The following is a 24,380-nucleotide window of genomic DNA, read 5'->3' as shown; positions in this document are numbered from 1 at the left end:
TGACAGGGGCGGTTTAGTCACATATTGTCCCCCTATATATTTTTTTTCTATCGTATGAAAGCAACTCACATAATATCAAACATAGGCGGATCCAGAGGGGGCGGGGGTGCAGGTGTGCGCACCCTCCCTTTTGTCCTGAAATTTTATCAAATGACCATTGAAACTCCCGTGAAAATGAAGTGTGCACCCCACCTTTCTCAATAGTGTGCACCCCTGTCAAAGCATTGTTAAATATATATACAAAAATGAAAGGTGAACAGAAAGGATTCGTTCAATGAATGACCATCTGTAGGATCTATTTGACTGATATTTTAGAAATTGGGGAGTAACAATAAAGGCAAGATATTTTTTGGATGACAATTTCTTTATTCTTTTAAAGATGGATCGTTATGGATTCTGTACCGTTTATATCTTGCCTTTAATGAGTATCTAGTTGATTAGATGCAATAGTGCAACTGACGAGCCAGGGAACAGCTCCTATTATAACTGCAACTCGTCCCTGTCCCAAACTTACTCCATCTTCCGCTTCTCGACGGGACAAAGGCAATGTAAAGATGCTCTGCCGCCTTAACCGACTCCGGTTCGTAAACCACCTGCTACAACGGGATGTTGAAAATAACAAAAGCGAAATAAAACAAAAATATCCCGGAATAAGACTCTTTATGGCAAATCGACCCAAATAAGCCTAGATATTAAAGAAATTCAACTGTGTTTCAATTTCTGATTAATAATTGATTAATCTTTACTGTCTTGACAAAGGGACCGCGCAACTTAGATTGAAAACGAGGTTGTGACCTTTGACTCCGATGTTGGGTGGTAGAAAATAACCACCAATCAGGCTTAAGCATTGACAGGAAATAGCACACGTGGTACTCCCATACATACTGTACTGACGGGTTGAACTGGGTGAAAAAAGTGGAAAAATATTCAAGATAAATCGGGTAAGTACATTTTCCTTATATTATTTCCATAAAACGATGCAATGGGGTCCTGTGCATCTTTTGCGATAGGATTTCCTTGTCGAAAACCATAAGATCTACGGAATTTAGCTTCGAGCCACACACGCTTTGAAGTGCTGTGTGTCGACAGTGTTCATTCATACAGATTTGCATACAAGCGTTGACACTACCAGCACGGGGACCAAAGGAATGTGCAGTCACCTCAATCAAAAGGACACCTGTTAGTCGTTGAAACGCCATATCTGAGGCTAAACGACCCGCCAGTTTATGTGTGGATTTCACGTATCTACGTTTAGATTTTGTCAAGCTTAAGTCCGAACGCTGAGGAATTTCCAGTTATCGACCCGTGTGTTGATAGATCTACCGTCGTGGCGATCAGCGTTGTGTGGTCGGAACATGGGTCTCGGACCTCAGGTCAGGATACATGTGTGACCACTATTGGTTGACTGGACATCAACATTGATACCGTAAGATTCCTACTCAGATTTTAATATGGTATAGTCAGGTATATGATTACAGGAATTTGTTAGAGCCAGAACCTAGATATGTGTCATTGTCGCACTCGACTATTGTTGACAATTCTGAACAACAATAACGTGAACCAAAAGTCACCGTTTTTCGTCAGATCAGAATCGAATAACCAGTCCTACTGAGATCATTTCCTGTAATAATCGTGTATATTAAAATTTGGAAGCCTTTCTGTATTTGCTACAATTGGATCTACGAGATATGCTTGAGACCGTAATTTATAACAAGTTTAAACAACAGTACAACCATGAACCCGTTTCACCATGATAACCAGTGTAACGTTCTGATAATGCGTTCACTCGGAAAAATTATTCATTTTAGGGCAATAAGTCAAAGTTCATCTCAGAGAGTACAAAGGAAGTTGGTTTAGACTTAAAGTCGACTCGAAAATGCTTCAAATGTAATTTCACAGCCCATATTAATAACACATACTATTCAAAATGGCAAAAGTGTCGAAATTGTACATACATCATGTCTATGTCTAGTTTCATGTCCTTAAAAATTTTCCAGTGGGTGCGAGAAACCTCATTAATGTTTTGAATATCATTAATTACCTGAAATGTGAAAGTAGCTGTTCTATTTCCTGACTAAAATCAGTTTTGCAAAACTTTAAAAATAGAAATCAAGTGAAGTTTGAACCAAGACTTATCGATTCACACTCGGCCAATCTCAGACTTTAAAACTACGTGACTGAAACTTAGTAGGACCAAAAATGATCATGTCATTCTGCTGACATCTGATCTGCTGGGACACTACCACTCCCTTCTAGTCAGCGGATTTAATGGCTTAACTGCAGATATATGTTCATCTTAAATGCCTGGATGAGTTTCCAGAGTTGAAACGTCATTTCCCGACAGTGACATCTGTGTCATATGATATTCTACTAGGACGCACAAAACTGCACTGTCAGTACTTATCTGTGATAATGTGGATACTCCATGTATGTCTGCACTGATCAAGATGCGACTTCATTCATTGCTGTGTATTAACTTCCTTAATGATGACATTGACATCAAATGGCAATAAATATGATAGCAGTCAGTGCACAAGAACGTTTCAACACAGAGTGAGAAATCCCATAGCATGAGAGCATTATCTATTGTCTTACAATTAGTTCCAAGTCATCAAGGCAGGCGACTTACAGGATCGGGTGGCCAGGCTCACTGACTTGGTTGACACATGTCATTGATTCCCAGTTGCACAGATCGATGCTCATGCTGTTGATCACTGGATTGTCTGGTCCAGACTCGATTATTTACAGACCGCTGCCATATAGCTGGAATATTGCTGAGTACGGCGTAAAACTAAACTCACTCACTCATGAAGGCATGGGTAAAGAACATGTTTATCAAAAGATGGGCATAGTTAAAATGAGTGGGATATATCAGAGATAGTAACATAATAGTGTTGATAAACGCCCAGATCCTTTCAATCATAAAATTATTCATTTTTCGGATTCTGGTAATACTTAATGCTAGTTCTGACTTGGATAACCAGTCTCTCTCGCACTAGCACCACAGTGGTGTGACCTCAGACTTATTGCAGATTACAGGTGAAACAACATATTCACGTCTTTCAGAGAATGAAGAAAACATTATATAAGAAATATCACTCATTAAGGTGTAATACAAAGTCATAACATCAATGTTTCGCGCTTAATTCAGTGAAAAGTGCTGGTCCAGATCCAATATAAATTTATTAGTTAGGACAGTTTGTTTAAATATGGAAGTTAAAATCAATTTAGCTACCATCGCTTTATAAACCAAGAACTTGATGAAATTCAATCATGCAGATGGCTATGTTTTATTCATTGTTTATTCTGGAAGAAACTGAACACTGGTTTCTTATGAACAAGATCTGGGTACAACCATGTTGAAAGTCCTCTACTCTCACATACTTGTGTTCAGTAGAAATCGTCTGTCAGTAACAGATATCAGACTGGCAGATCTAGCAGACTGCCAACGCAACTAGCAAGTGATTAATGCATGGTTCATCAACATGATCACTCAGGCTTCAGGAGGCTGGACATCCAGGACTTGTATCTTTCAAATTTATCACTGAAGACAGGGAGATAACCCTTGCTATCAGCATCAAGGTGTGTGTTACGGACCCCACATGTTGAGATGATGGAGCTGTCGGGATGTCAGTACAAGGATGGTGACCACTTCACCTTCTTCACTCTGGGGATGCTGTTTCGGGATATCACAGATGTAACAGACAGTGAGGCGTGTTTGAAATTCAGGGGAACCTTGATGTTTTCCTGAATTGATCCAGGTTCCCCTTGATCTGTAACTTGAAACAGTGTGGTTGTGACTTGAATGATTCTGTTCAAACTTGGCATCGGTATCATGTGCTTATAGTATGGCTTAAATTCCATTAAATGATTATATACATAATTTTGATACAAACAAGCAACAAGGCTCAATTTGAAAAGGAGCCCGAAACATTCACTTGTTCTTATCTTCTTGGACGTTCATTATAGTTTGACTTCAACAAGACCAGTGTGTTTGCAATGAACAAGTTTTCAAGGAACTATCAAGACCCTTTCAAAGCTCGATCTTGAGCCAAGTGTCTTCAGGAAGTGCAGCTTGAGTTAAATAGCTTTCATTTTTTTTATATTAGGTAATTTTTATGCTTTTCAAGTGACTACATTAATACTTATAACCCAATACCGTTAAAGTTGATATAAGTAAGACATAATTGAAGTGTATACATTTTGTATTTTGTGAAGAAATATTGTATTAATCTCAAATATGTAATAAAATGTCTTGCTTGAGTGACACAACACTGACACTATGAAGGCCCCAGGGGTTGAATCTAGACCTGCTCACAGGTTGATATTCACCTCATGTCTGCACCAAAGGTCAAGCTATCATTCACACACGGAATTCACAATTTATGTTAATGACGTCAAAGGTAAATGTTCTGGTTTTCTAGCAGTAACCAGTAGACCTCTGATAATGGGACAGCTGAGAGGAGAGACACATATGTAATATCTACATTTTGGCACTAAATGCAATGATAAGTACCTCAGACTACAGGAAAACGATTTGTAAGAAGGTCCTAATTTGAAGTTTATATTCTCTATCAGTTTGGCTGCCTAGATAGAATCCTGTGGTTTCCATGGTACCATAGTAAAGAGCAGTATGAAAAACCATTAAATGTTTATGGATTAGAGAATATTTGTCTTTCTTGTCAAATAAGATTTTTATCTCTTCTTGTGACAGTTTGTCTCTTGTGATACACCTTTTGAAGAGATGTGTCCTTTGACAAGAAAGACATAAAGCCTCTAAACTGTGTATGCCACCAGACTTAAAAAATCATTAAGATGGACAAAGATTGAGTGAGTGAGTTTAGTTTTACGCGGCACTCAGCAATATTCCAGCTATATGGCAGCGGTCTGTAAATAATCGAGTCTGGACCAGACAATCCAGGGATCAACAGCATGAGCATCGATTTACGCAAATGGGAACCGATGACATGTGTCAACCAAGTCAGCGAGCCTGACCACCTGATCCCGTTAGACTCCTCTTACGACAAGCATGGGTTACTGAAGATCAATATTCTAACCCGGATCTTCACGGGTAAGATGGACAAAGAAATTTATTTTTTCTCATTCGTCTTACATCCTAGAATATCCATGTTGATGCATCATGTACATATCATGTTTAGGAATAAAACAGTAAAATAGTGTCAAAACTTTGTGTCATTCATAAGAGTTTTGTTCATGCCCTTTCTGTTTCCTTATGGACACTACCCTCATTCAGATACATGTCGGAATTGTATTGAAAGGTATTTATAGCACTAGTTGTATAGTAATGCCTAGTTTCTGAATGTATATAAGTGTGGTACAAACAAATAACTCCATTCAAACTGACAGGAATCCCAGTGAGTTCAAAGTTTCACAGAGACGAAATCTGGACTTTCTGTGGTTTAGCGATTGTGAGAGGGTTATACTATTTGTTGAAGTATTCATTGCTGTCCCCGAGGTGTAGTCAGAATTACCTGCCCTTGAATGTTTGGATTGCACATGAGTGAGTGAGTATGGTTTTACGCCGTGTTTAGCAATATTCCAGCAATATCAAGGCGGAGGACATCAGAAATGGGCTTCACACATTATGCCCATGTGGGGAATCAAATCTGGGTCTTCAGCGTGATGAACGAACGCTGCAAGTGAAGCAAGACACAAGGAACAGCAGGGCTTTGTACTGTAATACAAATCTGTAACATGATCTGTCTGCTGTATGCATGTGTTCTCTGAATCTGTATGTAATAATTCACAATTCAGAGTTGAATGTGTGACCGAAACATGAGATGTTCATGGGTTCAAGTCCAAGACACTGAGTCTTGTTCTGTCGTTTCTCTGTTCCATACCACTGCCTGTACGTTTCACCAAACAAAAAACCTGCATGAGTCTGTCCTTCCACATGGAACTGGCAAAACATGTTGTATCTGAAATACTATGTCAACTTAAGATGTTGGTATCTTCCACACTTTATGAACCTCATGGTAGTAACACTTTAAGTTTAAGAACTGTATGATACGTGGAAAGTAGGGCTGGGATGGGTCCAAATTTTCTACCCGGGTATCCCACCCCCTATTTCCCTACCCTACCCGGATACCCGTTATGTTAATTCCTGACATCAAACTTGTAAGAAATGGCAATATATTTTTCAGCTCGGAGGCTACCATTTCGAGTTTTTCAATATCTTAACCATGTATTATGTTCAAAACCGGTGACTGCACAATTTTGTCTAAATCTTCAAAGACAAAACAACCTTTTAATCATGAAAGTATAACATATTACATTGTTTAATCTATTAGTCACATGATCATAACAGGCCCGGGTATTGAGACGGGTACCTGGGTCCAACTCATTACCCACACGTCCCAGCTCTAGTGGAAAGACACACTCAAGTGTATGTATGTCACATATGCATGTATCCTCTTTGTTCACAATTCCACCGATCTTGTGTTTATATTGATCGAGACTTTTTGTGTTCTTCCAGAACCTGCTCCTATGGATGCTAAATGTTGACGATGTAAGCAATGAAAACAGCAGCAGCTTCCAAATACCATGTCAATCAAAATGAGTCATCAAATCGGACAAGGAGTCGTCGGGACAGTAGTGAGAAGAAGTATGAGGAGGTAGCAGTTATCGGTAATGGGGCATATGGGACCGTGTATAAGGCCCGTGACCTCAAGTGTGATGGACAGTTTGTGGCCATGAAGAAAATCCCGGATCCCCAACACAGAGGAAGGCATGCCCATGAGCGCCATCAGGGAGATCGCATTGCTGAAACAACTGGAGAAATATGAACACGAAAATATTGTCAGGTATGTTTTTTTTGTTACCATGGTGCCATTGCTGGATAATTACAGTGTTAAAAGTTTTATTAGGTTCAATATTGGTGTATGCAGCAATTAATTGTCATTCATCCATGTGATACAGAGAAATCATCATCAACCTTAAATTCTTTTTCCAATTTTTCAGCATGTAAAAAGTGTATAAAATCTGAACCCTTTCATTTGACAACTAACACAGTTATTGGAAAACCAAGTTCAATGGATAGTCAACTTCTTTATAATGAGTGCAACATTTAGGTACTAACACCGTTATCAAGGAAGTGAAGATAACGGTGTTGAACCTACACCGAAACATCGCTCTCATTGCAATAAAGAGTTGACTATCCATAGAACTTGGTTTTCCTTCATCTTCACAACTTCTAAAATGCCTCTCAAAGAAGTAATACAGTTATTGCTATAGTTATCCCCCGCAACGCGTTTTGCGGGGGGTATTAAAATGGACTCTGTCCGTGCTTGCGTCCGTCCGTCCGTGCACATTTGTCTTTTCCGGAACTGTTCAATATTTCTTCACCAAACTTGGCACATAGATAGATCTGGTGGTGTACTGGTGCCTTTTGGTTGTTTTGGAATACTAAATAAAATATTTTTGGCGTTTCCATGGCAACAAGTTTGACTTAGCCTGAAATTGGTGGTAGTGCTCTTTTCCGGAGCTGAACTCTAAAACTGTTCTCTATTTCTTCTCCAAACTTGGCACATAGATAGATCTGGTGGTGTACTGGTGCCTTTTGGTAGTTTTGGAATTCTGAATAAAATATTTTTGGCGTTTCCATGGCAACAAGTTTGACTTAGCCTGAAATTGGTGGTAGTGCTCTTTTCCGGAGCTGAACTCTAAAACTGTTCACTATTTCTTCTCCAAACTTGGTACATAGATAGATCTGGTGGTGTACTGGTGCCTTTTGGTAGTTTTGGAATTCTGAATAAAATATTTTTGGCGTTTCCATGGCAACAAGTTTGACTTACACTGAAATTGTGGTAGTGCTCTATTTCGGAGTTGAACTCTAAAACTGTTCACTATTTCTTCACCAAACTTGGCACATAGATAGATTTGGTGGTGTACTTGTGCCTTTTGGTAGTTTTGGAATTCTGAATAAAATATTTTTGGCGTTTCCATGGCAACAAGTTTGACTTAGACTGAAATTGGTAGTTGTGCTCTTTTCAGGAGCAGAACTCTAAAACCATTCACTATTTCTTCACCAAACTTGGCACATAGATAGATCTGGTGGTGTACTGGTGCCTTTTGTTAGTTTTGGAATTCTGAATAAAATATTTTTGTAATTTCCATGGCAACAAGTTTGACTTAGACTTAAATTGGTGATAGTGCTCCTTTCTGGAGCAGAACTTTCAAAACCTTTCAATACTCTCCTTCCACTTTTCTATATACACACCTAAATATTTTACATAATCATAACTCGTAGACATAATCATGAAGAGTATTTTGCCATTGCAGGGAATATTGATGACTTTGTCTTCTTGTATATTTTGCAACACTGACACATTTCTGAGGTAAATTGGACTGATTTGCAAGGCTGTGAAACAGTGACACAATGCCTTCAAAGTTTATCTGTCCATATCTTCCAAACTGAACCCTTCCTGCTTTGAAAATTTGTCATGTATCTAAGTTTTCATCATTTACCGGTACTTTGTTTAGTGGTATGCATTAACCGTTAGTTCATGAAGTTTTTGTATAGAGAGCACATGTCACAGTATAGGTTGTAGACATGCTCCTATTTTGCCTGTCTTTAAAGCATTATGCAGAGTAAACTCAATCTTCAGTCGACTACTTTGTACGTATTATCTGCATAGAATAAAAGGAAATAAGAAATCCTTTGATGTCTGTAATTATACACTTAAAACACTACCAATAATCCATAAAAACTTAATTAATCAGAACAGTGCTATTGTTTAGCCATATATAATTATTTACGACGAGTGTATGTAGGTCAGATAGATCCAGGATAGGTCATTAGCACAGCATGTACAGTAACCAGCAGAAAAAATGCGACTTTTCACAGACATAGTTTCAAAATTTATTTACTGATATATTCAGTGAATTTTTTTCATACATCCACTCTGGATACTGAAATTTACATTTATGCAAGTCAATAGTCTGTTAGTCCACCGTTTCTCTCGATGCACTGCTGAATACGGCGTCCCATGCTGTCAATCATATTGTCTATGTAGTCCTGGGGTAGGCCCACCCATATTTGACTGATGAGATTAGACCACTCAACGATAACTTTTCTAATTTGTCCTTCATAATCTGCCACGCATTTTCAATTGGGTTCAGGTCTGGTGATGCCGCTGGAAATTTCTGTAAGGTCACGTGACTCGTTTCAAACCAGTTATAGGTGTGTCTTGACTTGTGTACAGGTGCATTGTCCTGTAAAAGTTGAAAGGGTTCCACTCTGTTCTATATGGGATTCCACTATGCCTTCTTGTATAAGTTGACAGTACTTGCGTGATCCATCCTTCCTGTAATAGTTAGCAGCAGCGTCACCCCGAGTTTGCCTATACCAATCCAAACCATGACACTGGGTGAGAACTTCGGAACCATTTTGCAGCTACGTCCACCTCTTGACCACCTCTTTCTTGTGATCCTATAAAACTGAAACTTTGATTCGTCCGTAAAAGTCACATATGAAAAGTCTGTACCCTGCATTTCCCTGCAGCACTCGAGCCTTTTTTTCATATGTGCTGTTGTCATCAATGGAACTTTCTTCGGCACTCGCTTGACATATCCAGATTACTTTAAAGATCTTCTGATTGTCCATTCTGATACCTTAGGGGTTCCTTGACTTGACGCCTTCACAGCAAGCTGTTTTGCAGACCAGTTTGGGTACGCCGCCGCAAGACGCTCGATACGTCTTTGTCATTTACCCAAAGAGTAGCACGACGTCCCGATCCAGCCTGTCGCTCTGTTCCTAACCCCGAGTCAAACTTCTTCAAATTTGGTAAACAGAGGCCCGATGCAGTCCCGTCAGTTTCACAAGTCTAGTTACGGATGTAATACCTGCTTCATAATATGCGAAGAGTCGATTTCTGTTGTTTTGTAACGTCATGGCAAAGCTTCGGTATCGTATGCAAGCAACGAGGTCACGTGATCAAGCCATCCCTGAACCCAAGGGAGATAATTCCATACCAACGAGGCAAGCTACTGGCTTTTTTGATAGTAGGTTCGAGTCTACGGAATAAAGTTTTTGTCGCATTTTTTCTGCTCGTTACTATTTATGGTGAATATTCATTTTCTTCAGTAAGATGTGCAGCAGCACCAGTGTCTAATCTAGGGCACGGGAGGCTAAGTTATTAAGGCCCTACAATTTGCTGTGTAGAGTTGTGTCCCTTGGAAGTTCAGGAACCCTGATTGTGGGTTCAAATCCTAGTTTCCCCAGATTTTGTTTCTAGGCATCAGCACCAAACCTTGCTCATGGGTATCACCACAGTGGTACAGTCTACATCAATTCATGTTTTCTCCCATATCATTTTGTGATGTAGCTGAATATCTATTCCAAATGTCATTAAGCCCCGGAGCCTAGAATCAAACTGTTGCTGTTTCTGATTTTCTATGATGCAAGGAGAGAGGTTCATGAAGATGTAGAGCACTTGTTTCCTCTACAACCACCTGCAGGAAATGGTGCAAGATGTGACATGCCACATGGATGCTCTATTACATCATACCTTCATTAACTTCCTAGATGACAGCACACGGAAACACAAGAAGCATTGTTACAAAACTTGAAGTAGACTTCAGTACTTGACAGACCATGTTGCAATTGGTTTACACTGACTTAGGTACAGGTGTCAGGCATGTTGGATGGCTGCCACTACAACCAGGGTGGTTAGCAGTGGGAAGGGGTTGAACTAAAATAGCATCTCGTCTCTGAAATGAATATATTTGACAGAATAACTTCATAAAAAATAATCATAAAATATGATGAAAATGACTCCAGAGACTTTCATCATTTTCAGAAACTGCTGAAGTTCTACTGCCACCTATTCTAGACTTGCATGGGCTTTCTTGGATATATTTGTTTCAGGGTCAGGCCCCGGTCTGTATAACTGACCAGGGTTGAACCTGTAGGAGTTAAAGATAGTTAGCATTTCTGTTTCTGAAACAAGGTACAGAAAAATAAGTTGATTGAAACATGACTTTGTTTGGTTCCTCCATCCTGAGTATGGATGTAATGAGGGTCCGGGAGCCACACAGAAAGTCTAAACTCAAGCAGCTGATACTGTGTGTCAGCATCCTCCTAGTTTTAGTACTAAATCTAAATAAAGTAGTGATTGTTTCCAGGGCATTATTTGGAGAGAACCCATGATAGTGTCCAGGGACCTTCCAAAGGGCCAACTACATTGGCAATATATATATTAACAAAAATGTAATCAGAAAGGGGAAGTTGTGAGAAGGAATATGAAGACAGGAGTCAGCATGTAACATGTTTATGAAACAACGCCAAAATGTAGGGACTTGTCACTCATATATCTGCAATTTTCAAATAATTGTCAACATACTAATGTTTCCTTACTGTATATTTCATCTGTCAGTTTGATATGTTTTAGAGTTTATTTGGACCCGTAAACCCATATTCATGAGAAGACCCATGAAGGTCTGAGTGAGGATTGATCTTCAGTAACCCATGCTTGTTGTAAGAGGCAACTAACAGGATCGGGTTGTCAGGCTCGCTGACTTGGTTGACACGCGTCATTGTATCCCAATTGGTATTGATCGATGCTCATGCTGTTGATCACTGGATTGTCTGGCCCAGACTTGATTATTTACAGACCGCCACCATATAGCTGGAATATTGCTGAGTGTGGCATAAACTAAACTCACTCACTCACTTTTCATGAGAATACAGTAACCTATGGTTATAACCAACTCTAAAGGACCACAAACCATAGTTCATTATGCATAAATTGTGAAGAAGGTGGTGAAAACCAATAAATAGTTCATTTTGTCAGTCAGTCAGGTACATAATAAAGTAACATCAGGGCTCGATTTAAGAGATGTTAACCTACTTGCACCAGGTACAACCTAAGATAAAAACCTAGTTGCACCAGCCTAATTCCAGTTGCACTGTTTTTATAGCAATAAGTAGATGCAGTTATTTAGAAGTATACCCACTCAAAAACTTGACTTGCACCTGGTGCAAGTTAGACTAGTAACTAGGTTGCACTTTGTAATATTGCAAGTAACAAAGCACCAAATCGAGCCCTGAACATTATAGACATAGTGTACTGTATATGTAAACAAGGAGCGCAAGATGTCGTTACGGCATTAGTAGCATTTAGTGTTTATGATGTTACATGGTTGCCTGACACAGGCACAAGTATATTACATAAGAAGGCAAAGGTTAGTGGTCCTGTGTACAGAGTGCCTCAATACAAGGACATGTACAGCAGAGGCCTGTGTTGACTCATTACCAATAGGGTTGTCGATGTTGCTGGGAGATGATAGTCCTACAGCCTGTGTTAGGAATGTACCCCAAAAAATCTCAAGAAGCATTCTTTTGAACAATGTTGAAGAATCTGATTGGTTTATTCATATTGAATGATGAATGAGAGAGAAAATCGTAAATGTGGAGCATATTTTGAAGTGTTTTATATTGAACATGCTGCATGTGTCTAAAATGACAAATATACCTAAAATGGCGACTGTACAAAACTGCTGAATATACAGAATATGCTGAAAATGCGAAAGTTGCTGAATAAACTTTACAAGTGGTTTCCCATCTGACAATCATGTATGCCTTGATCCAGTCAAGTGTCAGTGGTTACCTCTGTGACAATCATGTATGACTTGATCCAGTCAAATATCAGTGGTTATCTGTGTGACAATCATGTATGACTTGGTCCAGTCAATTATCAGTGGTTACCTCTGTGACAATCATGTATGACTTGGTCCAGTCAGTCAGTCAGTCAGTGGTTATCTGTGTGACAATCATGTATGACTTGGTCCAGTCAAGTGTCAGAGGTTATCTCTGTGACAATCATGTATGACTTGGTCCAGTCAAGTGTCAGTGGTTACCTGTGTGACAATCATGTATGACTTGGTCCAGTCAAGTATAAGTGGTTATCTGTGTGACAATCATGTATGACTTGGTCCAGTCAAGTATCAGTGGTTACCTCTGTGACAATCATGTATGACTTGGTCCAGTCAAGTGTCAGTGGTTATCTGTTTGACAATCATGTATGACTTGGTCCAGTCAAGTGTCAGTGGTTATCTGTGTGACAATCATGTATGACTTGATCAAGTCAAGTATCAGTGGTTACCTATGTACCCATGGGACAATCTGACTTGGTCAGGTGTCAGTGATTGGCTGTATGATGTTAAGGTGACCTGTGTCACAGTGTTTCGTTTCACTAAGTAATGTTCATTATCCACTTCTGTTTGTTTGCTAGGGTATGTGATCTAGTCAATTACTGATTGAAAATGTCTATCCATGTGTAGCCGTGTTCATCCTTCGATGCATGCCGCTGTGACGACTATCACGACATGGGTATTGATCTGTCCTGGCTGTATCTAGGTCTGTGTGCTAGCCATGCCAATACTGTCACAACACAATACAGTACGTTCCACCCACACACACACGTCTGCTTCCAGAACACTCTGTACCGACTCCCTACCCTCAACCCCACCTTCCACCATCGACAAGTAAGGTCCTGTCACGACACTAAGTCCCCCCAAGACATCCCCTCCCACAGACACCTGCCCAGGTACTGGCCCAACTCAACACTAGGCCTACCAGGGAGAGAGATCAGTATGCTGCCATTGACCGTGATCAGGAAGCATTGAGGTGTGACGGCCTATTGAAGACATGGCAATGTTCGATCCCACTTGATGTAAACAAAGTCAATAGGCAGCCCATAATGAGGCTATTTATAGTGGCTGTGGTATGTTGTTGTCAGGTGTGATATGTAGGGTATTGTGCTGGCTAGATAACAAAATGTAACGGTGCTGGACTCCAGGTAGACTTGGGTAGTTGGTCATGTCTACTGATTGTAGCACAGACCTGTGAAAATCTGTCTTGTCACAGAATATATTAATTTGTTTGATGTTGCAATACATAGATAAGAATGTCATGCTATCCTCCAGACCTGGAATGTGGAATAAGTATAGAAAATAAGTGCCATCTTCCATCTCTCAATCATTTGATATCCCCCTCAACACATTTTGCAGGGGGTATTAAAATGGACTCAGTCCGTCCGTGCACATTTGTCTTTTCCGGAGCAGAACTCTAAAACTGTTCACTATTTCTTCACCAAACTTGGCACATAGATAGATCTGGTGGTGTAGTGGTGCCTTTTGGTAGTTTTGGAATTCTGAATAAAATATTTTTGGCATTTCCGTGGCAACAAGTTTGACTTAACCTGAAATTGGTGGTAGTACACTTTTCCGGAGCTGAACTCTAAAACCGTTCACTATGTCTTCTCCAAACTTGGCACATAGATTGGTCTGGTGGTGTACTGGTGCCTTTTGGTAGTTTTGAAATTCTGAATATAATATTTTTGGCGTTTCCATGGCAACAAGTTCGACTTTGACTGAAATTAGTGGTAGTGCTCTTTTCCGGAGCAGAACTCTAAAACTGTTCAATATTTCTTCACCAAACTTGGCACACAGATAGATCTGGTGGTGTACTTGTGCCTTTTGTTAGTTTTGGAATTCTGAATAAAATATTTTTGGCGATTCCATGGCAACAAGTTTGACTTAGCCTGAAATTGGGGATAGTGTTCCTTTCTGGAGCAGAACATTAAAAACCTTTCAATACTCTCCTTCCACTTTTCTATATACACACCTAAATATTTTACATAATCATAACTCGTATACATAATCATGAAGAGTATTTTGCCATTGCGGGGGATATTGATGACTTTTTTTTCTTGTGTACTTTGGTCAGTTTCAAAACCCAGCTAAAAATACAACTTGCTTCTAGTGCTTAATATAAATTCACTCTCTTTATTTAGATTGTTCTTCAGAACCTAAAGTAACTACTTATGCAATATTTGTATGCAAACATTTTGGTAAACCCACAAAAGTGAGGTTTATTAATCATAAATTTTGGTTCCATTATTACATATGACCTCAGTAAGTATAGAAAAGTATATATCATCATATTTTGTGGATGTCTGTCTTTGTTCCTGAAATCACATTGATTAACCAAATTCTGGAAAGGAAATGTCGTCTAACGAACATCTTTATAATCAATATCATGTTTACATGTGGTCAGTAGGGTTGCCTGATGTTTAACAGCATTTTCAAAATCTCAGGCAAATCTACTCACACCTCGTTAATGACCATGATAACAGATGTCTTTCATAAATCTTTTCAGTGATCACAGTGAACACCTTAGGATGCTATAGTTGGCCTTAAACCATAAATATTCTGTCACCTTTTTCAGAAAATCGCAAATGTTAATTTCCTAATCAAGCACAGAAATGTTTACCTAGACTGGAGAATGTATGTTTGCCATGCTGTGTGTTTGACATATTTGAGATGGATGTTTTGTCAACTTGTCAGGCTTCTGGATGTGCGTCACACTCCCGTGACAGACAGTGAGATACGGCTGACGCTGGTGTTCGAGTACATCGACCAGGACCTTGCAACCTACCTGGAGCGTTGCCCCTCCCCGGGGCTCGGACCTGACCGGATACGGGTAGGTTGCAACTTGCTGACACTCTGGTAGTACAAGCACATGTTTGTGGGGGTATGGTCGACATCTAGGGAATGTCTGGTGACCCAGATGGGTAGGAGACAACTAGCTGAACCTCTGGTGGTACAAGCACATGTTTGTGGGGATGGTCGACAACTAGGGACTGGCTGATCACCCAGATGGGTAGGTGTCAAATGGCGGAACCTCTGGTGGTACAAACACAATATTTGTGGGGATGGTCAACATCTAGGGAATGTCTGGTGACCCAGATGGGTAGGAGACAACTGGCTGATCCTCTGGTGGTACAAGCACATGTTTGTGGTATGGTCGACAACTAGGGACTGTCTGATCACCCAGATGGGTAGGTGTCAAATAGCGGAACCTCTGGTGGTACAAACACAATGTTTGTGGGGATGGTCGACATCTAGGGAATGTCTGGTGACCCAGATGGGTAGGAGACAACTGGCTGACACTCTGGTGGTACAAGCACATGTTTGTGGGGATGGTTGATATCTAGGGAATGTCTGGTGACCCAGATGGGTAGGAGACAACTGGCTGACACTCTGGTGGTACAAGCACATGTTTGTGGGGATGGTCGACATCTAGGGAATGTCTGGTGACCCAGATGGGTAGGAGACAACTGGCTGACACTCTGGTGGTACAAGCACATGTTTGTGGGGATGGTTGACATCTAGGGAATGTCTGGTGACCCAGATGGGTAGGAGACAACTGGCTGAACCTCTGGTGGTACAAGCACATGTTTGTGGGGATGGTCGACATCTAGGGAATGTCTGGTGACCCAGATGGGTAGGAGACAACTGGCTGACACTCTGGTGGTACAAGCACATGTTTGTGGGGATGGTCGACATCTAGGGAATGTCTGGTGACCCAGATGGGTAGGAGACAACTGGCTGAACCTCTGGTGGTACAAGCACATGTTTGTGGGGATGGTTGACATCTAGGGACTGTCTGGTGACCCAGATGGGTAGGAGACAACTGGCTGAACCTCTGGTGGTACAAGCACATGTTTGTGGGGATGGTCGACATCTAGGGAATGGGTAGGAGACAACTGGCTGACCTCTGGTGGTACAAGCACATGTTTGTGGGGATGGTTCGATATCTAGGGAATGTCTGGTGACCCAGATGGGTAGGAGACAACTGGCTGACACTCTGGTGGTACAAGCACATGTTTGTGGGGATGGTTGATATCTAGGGAATGTCTGGTGACCCAGATGGGTAGGAGACAACTGGCTGACACTCTGGTGGTACAAGCACATGTTTGTGGGGATGGTTGACATCTAGGGAATGTCTGGTGACCCAGATGGGTAGGAGACAACTGGCTGACACTCTGGTGGTACAAGCACATGTTTGTGGGGATGGTTGACATCTAGGGAATGTCTGGTGACCCAGATGGGTAGGAGACAACTGGCTGACACTCTGGTGGTACAAGCACATGTTTGTGGGGATGGTCGACATCTAGGGAATGTCTGGTGACCCAGATGGGTAGGAGACAACTGGCTGAACCTCTGGTGGTACAAGCACATGTTTGTGGGGATGGTTGACATCTAGGGACTGTCTGGTGACCCAGATGGGTAGGAGACTGGGTGGTACAAGCACATGTTTGTGGGGATGGTCGACATCTAGGGAATGTCTGGTGACCCAGATGGGTAGGAGACAACTGGCTGACACTCTGGTGGTACAAGCACATGTTTGTGGTATGGTCGACAACTAGGGACTGTCTGATCACCCAGATGGGTAGGTGTCAAATAGCGGAACCTCTGGTGGTACAAACACAATGTTTGTGGGGATGGTCGACATCTAGGGAATGTCTGGTGACCCAGATGGGTAGGAGACAACTGGCTGACACTCTGGTGGTACAAGCACATGTTTGTGGGGATGGTTGATATCTAGGGAATGTCTGGTGACCCAGATGGGTAGGAGACAACTGGCTGACACTCTGGTGGTACAAGCACATGTTTGTGGGGATGGTTGACATCTAGGGAATGTCTGGTGACCCAGATGGGTAGGAGACAACTGGCTGACACTCTGGTGGTACAAGCACATGTTTGTGGGGATGGTTGACATCTAGGGAATGTCTGGTGACCCAGATGGGTAGGAGACAACTGGCTGAACCTCTGGTGGTACAAGCACATGTTTGTGGGGATGGTCGACATCTAGGGAATGTCTGGTGACCCAGATGGGTAGGAGACAACTGGCTGACACTCTGGTGGTACAAGCACATGTTTGTGGGGATGGTTGATATCTAGGGAATGTCTGGTGACCCAGATGGGTAGGGAGACAACTGGCTGACACTCTGGTGGCACATGTTTGTGGTATGGTCGACAACTAGGGACTGTCTGATCACCCAGATGGGTAGGTGTCAAATAGCGGAACCTCTGGTGGTACAAACACAATGTTTGTGGGGATGGTCGACATCTAGGGAATGTCTGGTGACCCAGATGGGTAGGAGACAACTGGCTGACACTCTGGTGGTACAAGCACATGTTTGTGGGGATGGTTGATATCTAGGGAATGTCTGGTGACCCAGATGGGTAGGAGACAACTGGCTGACACTCTGGTGGTACAAGCACATGTTTGTGGGGATGGTCGACATCTAGGAATGTCTGGTGACCCAGATGGGTAGGAGACAACTGGCTGACACTCTGGTGGTACAAGCACATGTTTGTGGGGATGGTTGACATCTAGGGAATGTCTGGTGACCCAGATGGGTAGGAGACAACTGGCTGAACCTCTGGTGGTACAAGCACATGTTTGTGGGGATGGTCGACATCTAGGGAATGTCTGGTGACCCAGATGGGTAGGAGACAACTGGCTGACACTCTGGTGGTACAAGCACATGTTTGTGGGGATGGTGGAGCATCTAGGGAATGTCTGGTGACCCAGATGGGTAGGAGACAACTGGCTGAACCTCTGGTGGTACAAGCACATGTTTGTGGGGATGGTTGACATCTAGGGACTGTCTGGTGACCCAGATTGGTAGGAGACAACTGGCTGAACCTCTGGTGGTACAAGCACATGTTTGTGGGGATGGTCAACATCTAGGGAATGTCTGGTGACCCAGATGGGTAGGAGACAACTGGCTGACACTCTGGTGGTACAAGCACATGTTTGTGGGGATGGTTGATATCTAGGGAATGTCTGGTGACCCAGATGGGTAGGAGACAACTGGCTGACACTCTGGTGGTACAAGCACATGTTTGTGGGGATGGTTGACATCTAGGGAATGTCTGGTGACCCAGATGGGTAGGAGACAACTGGCTGACACTCTGGTGGTACAAGCACATGTTTGTGGGGATGGTTGACATCTAGGGAATGTCTGGTGACCCAGATGGGTAGGAGACAACTGGCTGACACTCTGGTGGTACAAGCACATGTTTGTGGGGATGGTCGACATCTAGGGAATGTCTGGTGACCCAGATGGGTAGGAGACAACTGGCTGACACTCTGGTGGTACAAGCACATGTTTGTGGGGATGGTTGACATCTAGGGAATGTCTGGTCACTACCATGCATGGAGTTGAACTTGCAACACATGCTGACTGTCATGAGTTTTTTCTGCCATTAGTATATTTTCTTTGTCAATTTAAATTTCTGTTTCATTTCTGATTAATGTAACTAGTTCAGTGGTCAAGCAAGGGAAATGTTATGAACATTTCCTTTTGTCTGCAGTCTCACATCATCTTGATTAAACAAACAAATCAAGGGCATTTTATCTTTTTAATTTTTTTTTATTGGAATTCGTTACAAACAGTCATGCTGCGTACGTACTAAGTTAGTTCTTAAACTGAGGGCATCGTGTGGGATACTTGCAAATACTGTTCATGTAATATGCGATAAATACATTTATTATATAGGTAGTATTTTTCCTGTACCACAATTGGTCAAAAGACCGTCACATGATTGACTACAAAACACGATATTGACTTGAGTTTTCTGATAAATTACGATATTGACTTGGGTTACTAAAAATAGACAAGGGATCCCATACGAAGGGGCTTCCCCCGCTTTTCAGCCAATCAGATCACTCGGATAGACCTCTACAAGAGTCTATAATTGTATAATGTTGTGCACATCTCATGTGATAAATACTTATGTTGTACACATCTCATGTGATAAATATTTATGTTGTACACATTTCATCAAGGGAAATAGTATATCAGTCTTAAACCTATTCAGAATACTTTTTTGCTTCAAAGGACTTGATGCACCAGCTGCTGAGTGGGGTTGACTTCCTGCATGCCCATCGTATTGTCCATCGAGATCTCAAGCCTCAGAATGTCCTCATCACAAGTCAAGGTCAACTCAAGTTGGCAGATTTTGGTCTAGCCAGGATTTACAGCTTCCAGATGGCGCTCACATCAGTGGTAAGTATCGTGTATGACAACAGCAGAGTTATATATAGGTTAGATTGCAAATGGAATCTGTCAGTGCTTTAGCACAAAGGATATACTATGTCATTAATTATAACCTGATGCTGCAATCACTCACTTAGTTAAATGCTTTCTTAGAAAAAGGGACAGAGATCTCACAGATATGTTTTGGGAGTATTCACTGTACATTTGGCACGTTTTAACCATGGTTACATCACTATAACACAAAATATGACATCTTCTTCCTCCTCATTCGTTGTGGACTCGTACAGATCTGTGTTAGAATTGGTCTTCAGTAACCCATGCTTGTCGTTAGAGGCGACTAACGGGATTGGATGGTCAGGCTCGCTGACTTGGTTGACACATGTCATCGGTTCCCAATAGCGTAGATGGATGCTCATGCTTATGATCACTGGATTGTCTGGTCCAGACTCGATTATTTACAGACCGCCACCATATAGCTGGAATATTGCTGAGTGCGACGTTAAACAAACCAAAACAGTCATTGGTTCTGTTATCAGTAAAATATTTGTCTCCTCTGCAAAGCCATGCCTCTATTTATGATGTTCATGAGGTGCGTTTGGATGTTTTCCAATTCCAATTTGGGAATGGTATGGCATTTGCTGCAGACTAGGGGTGAAACACTGACCTCCAAACACCTATAGATAAATCCCTGCCTGTTGTGAAGGGTTAGTGAGGTTCACTGTGTTGTGTGGCAGGTGGTGACGCTGTGGTACCGTGCCCCGGAGGTGCTACTTCAAGGCCAGTATGCAACGCCCGTCGATCTCTGGAGCTGTGGTTGTATATTTGCTGAACTTTTCAACAGACGACCTTTGTTTTGTGGCCAATCTGACGTCGACCAGTTGATAAAGATATTTGAGTAAGTTCCAGATGTTGTATTTTTAGTTAAGTATGCCTTTTTCAAACGGGACATATTTCATCATAGCTGTCATCATACCGATGTTGTGCTGTTGAATCAAGGTATGTCCGAAACACTGCATTGCTTGCCGTGAAGCTACTAAATCGGATTGTGTGATCAGGGTCCGTGTCAAACCAGATTCCACGATTCAATTGTCATTGGAATTTGCTCATAACATCTTCCAGTGTTTTTCCTGTGTGATTGGAATTTGATGGAAACTAATATGTATGAACATAAGGGGGTGTTTTCATTGGGTGGACTTCTGTGTTCACAGGTAATGCAAGCACCTTCATTGTTATTTGAGAACCCAGTGATACAATGTCCACACATTTCACTTGTATTCCAGAGCAATTGGACTGCCATCTGAACATGAGTGGCCAGAAAATGTCTCGTTGCCATGGAAGTCATTCCGATCAGTTGCCCCGCAACCCCTAGAAAAGTTTGTTCCAGAAATTGATCATCAGGCCAAGGACCTCCTGGAGGTGAGAGACAATGTCAGCAACCCTCTGTTGTATAATAATAATAATAATGCTAATTTTTGTGCCTAGAATCCAACACGATGCTGCTCTCCAGCGTTATATTATTACCCTGATGGAATTGTACTTTCAAAGCCGCTACTAAGGGCTTCATGCGACCGTATAGGTCCGATCATCCGCTTCTCAGGTACCCATTTTGAACAGCTGGGTGGACAGAGTGCAATGTGGACGGGGGAGGGGTGCATTATGCACACCACAATGAGTTTTGATGTTTTTCCAAACATACTGACATTATTACAGTACCATGTCACCAAATCTGCACTAAAGTGCATAATTTTGTATGTGGTTTTAAGATGTATTAGCTGTGTATCTGGACTTTGTTTGTGATCTATTAATCAATCAGTTCTTTTCAAACTTTAATTGACTATTGTTATCCCCCGCAACGCGTTATGCGGGGGTATTAAAATGGACTCCGTCGGTGCGTGTGTGCGTCCGTCCGTCCGTGCACATTTGTCTTTTCCGGAGCAGAACTCTAAAACCAGTCACTATTTCTTCACCAAACTTGGCACATACATGGATCTGGTGGAGTACTTGTGCCTTTTGGTAGTTTTGGAATTTTGAATAATTTTTTTATGGTGTTTCCATGGCAACAAGTTCGACTTAGAATGAAATTAGTGGTAGTGCTCTTTTCCGGAGCAGAACTCTAAAACCGTTTACTATTTCTTCACCAAACTTGGCACATAGATAGATCTGGTGGTGTACTGGTGCCTTTTGGTAGTTTTGAAATTCTAAATAAAATATTTTTGGCTTTTCCGTGGCAACAAGTTTTGACTTAGCCTGAAATTGGTGGTAGTACACTTTTCCGGAGCAGAACTCTAAAACCGTTCACTATTTCTTCACCAAACTTGGCACATAGATTGGTCTGGTGGTGTACTGGTGCCTTTTGGTAGTTTTGGAATTCTGAATAAAATATTTTTGGCATTTCCATAGCAACAAGTTCGACTTAGCCTGAAATTGGTTGTTGTGCTCTTTTCCGGAGCAGAACTCTAAAACCGTTCACTATTTCTTCACCAAACTTAGCACATAGATTGGTCTGGTGGTGTACTGGTGCCTTTTCGTAGTTTTGGAATTCTGAATAAAATATTTTTGGCGTTTCCATGGCAACAAGTTTGACTAAAACAGAAATTAGTGGTAGTGCTTTTTTCCGGAGCAGAACTCTAAAACCGTTCAATGTTTCTTCACCAAACTTGGCACATAGATAGATCTGGTGGTGTACTGGTGCCTTTTGGTAGTTTTGAATTTCTGAATAAAATATTTTTGGCATTTCCATCGCAACAAGTTTGACATAGACTGAAATTGGTGATAGTGCTCCTTTCTGGAGCAGAACTTTCAATACTCTCCTTCCACTTTTCTATATACACACCTAAATATTTTACATAATCAGAACTTGTAGACATAATCATGAAGAGTATTTTGCCATTGCGGGGGATATTGATGACTTTGTCTTCTTGTTACATTAATATCAGTGGAGTCACGTTTGAAGTGTTCTCAAGTGGAATGATATTATTACTATTTTAAGCACATGTTGTAAAACCTGCAACTGAAATAATATGGTATGGAAATTATTATTCGGATAACATGGTAGTTCCAGATATTTTTTCTAATTATTGAATAACTATTCTTTGACCGTATGTCATTGGGTATGTTGTCACCAAATCATTGGTAGATTAAGAGAAAATTTGTGTACAGCTAATTGCTATTTACTGTCTTTTATCTTTGCATCAACCACAATTCCTAACAGAACAAAATCATTTATGGAAAACATGGATTATTCTTTGGAGTGCACTATTCTCATGGAGATGTGGTACACATAAAGTGTCCGAAGCACCCTTACACCATGTTACATCACAATATTTTGTCGAAAAGGTGGTTTTCACATATGGTTGGCATGGAAGCCCGTAATGACTTTGAAAAGAATTGGTAAATGCAGCATTGGGAAAGGCTTTCTGTTAGTTCCAACCAAGCTGGTCCAAACTGCCCACAGAGTTGGACAACATTTGGAACATATTGGTTAGTGTCAGTAATCCAAGGTTACCCCGGTGCTGATCAAAGCATTTGGTCATCAAGGCAAGAGCTACTTACATACAGGGCTTCAAAGAGGGTCTACTATTAAAGATTGTACTGGGGCCTTTGTCTCTCATTAATTGTCCCCCACGGGGGACTATGTATTCAGCCGCACCTGCACGTACGTCCCGATTCTTGTTAACGCGATATCTCATGAACTGTTGTACCCAATGTCTTCAAATTTGGTGACAGCCTACTTTGGGAGGTTACGCAGACACCAGTCGATTTGGGTGACCTTGACCTTATCATCAATGTCACCACGACACTTTGACCACTTTTTAAACTTGTGTAAACATGATCGCTCATAAAACATTGCACCCAATGTCTTCAATTATGTCGACAGCCTACATTGGGTGATTATTGCAGACACAAGTCACTTCAGGCATCTTGTATTTGAACAAAAAATAAAAAGTAGTAAATATTTTATTAATATTCCTTTCTTTAGCGGCAGGGGACATTGATTACCATATCAGTGGCAAACACTAATGTTGAAATGATTTCTTCTTCTTTATCCAAGAATCTTTTGTACTGACACCTGATAGTTGTTTTGTTGAAGATAGAGTAGACATGGTATAAAATGACTTCCTTCACAAGGACGGTGAGCTGCAGAGCTCTTGTGAATTGTTTTTTTACGTCAGCAGTATTTAGTATCCAACTCATTTCATCTTTTGTAGAGACTACTTACCTTTGACCCACATCGACGAAGTAGTGCCAGTGCTTCACTCCGTCACCCATACTTCCGGGATGACCTTGACAGTCTCCGTACTTCCAGCTCTCTTTCCACGTCAGAAAATGATTCCTTTGACACAGATGGACGTTCAGACACACCGGTCAGCAAGTGAGATGGTGAGACAAGAGTTGCCACCCTTCCCATGTGTCCTGATCTGCAAAAGTTGACCAAGGCAATGTTATCAAGATTGTGTATGAAAAAACCCCAACATTTTTTAAAACTATTTTGCTCATTAATGA

At 41.4% G+C, this 24,380-nt stretch overlaps 1 protein-coding gene across 1 annotated transcript; it reads left to right on the top strand.

Annotated features, from left to right (window-relative positions):
• Positions 1-1,079: 1,079 nt before the first annotated feature.
• LOC124278593 (cyclin-dependent kinase 6-like) lies at positions 1,080-24,380 on the top strand. Its single transcript, XM_046714337.1, is given in 8 exon segments — positions 1,080-1,426; positions 6,497-6,725; positions 6,727-6,824; positions 15,370-15,505; positions 19,719-19,886; positions 20,612-20,772; positions 21,158-21,293; positions 24,086-24,380. Coding segments are annotated over 7 exon segments (1,056 nt in total). The 5' UTR covers positions 1,080-1,426; positions 6,497-6,536; the 3' UTR covers positions 24,254-24,380.

Source organism: Haliotis rubra, unplaced genomic scaffold (genome assembly GCF_003918875.1).
Source record: "Haliotis rubra isolate DU_JTF1 unplaced genomic scaffold, ASM391887v1 Scf24, whole genome shotgun sequence".
Taxonomy (NCBI): Eukaryota; Metazoa; Mollusca; class Gastropoda; order Lepetellida; family Haliotidae; genus Haliotis; species Haliotis rubra.
The sequence above is the reverse complement of the archived record's forward strand: the minus strand, read 5'-3'. Positions and strand labels throughout refer to the sequence as shown.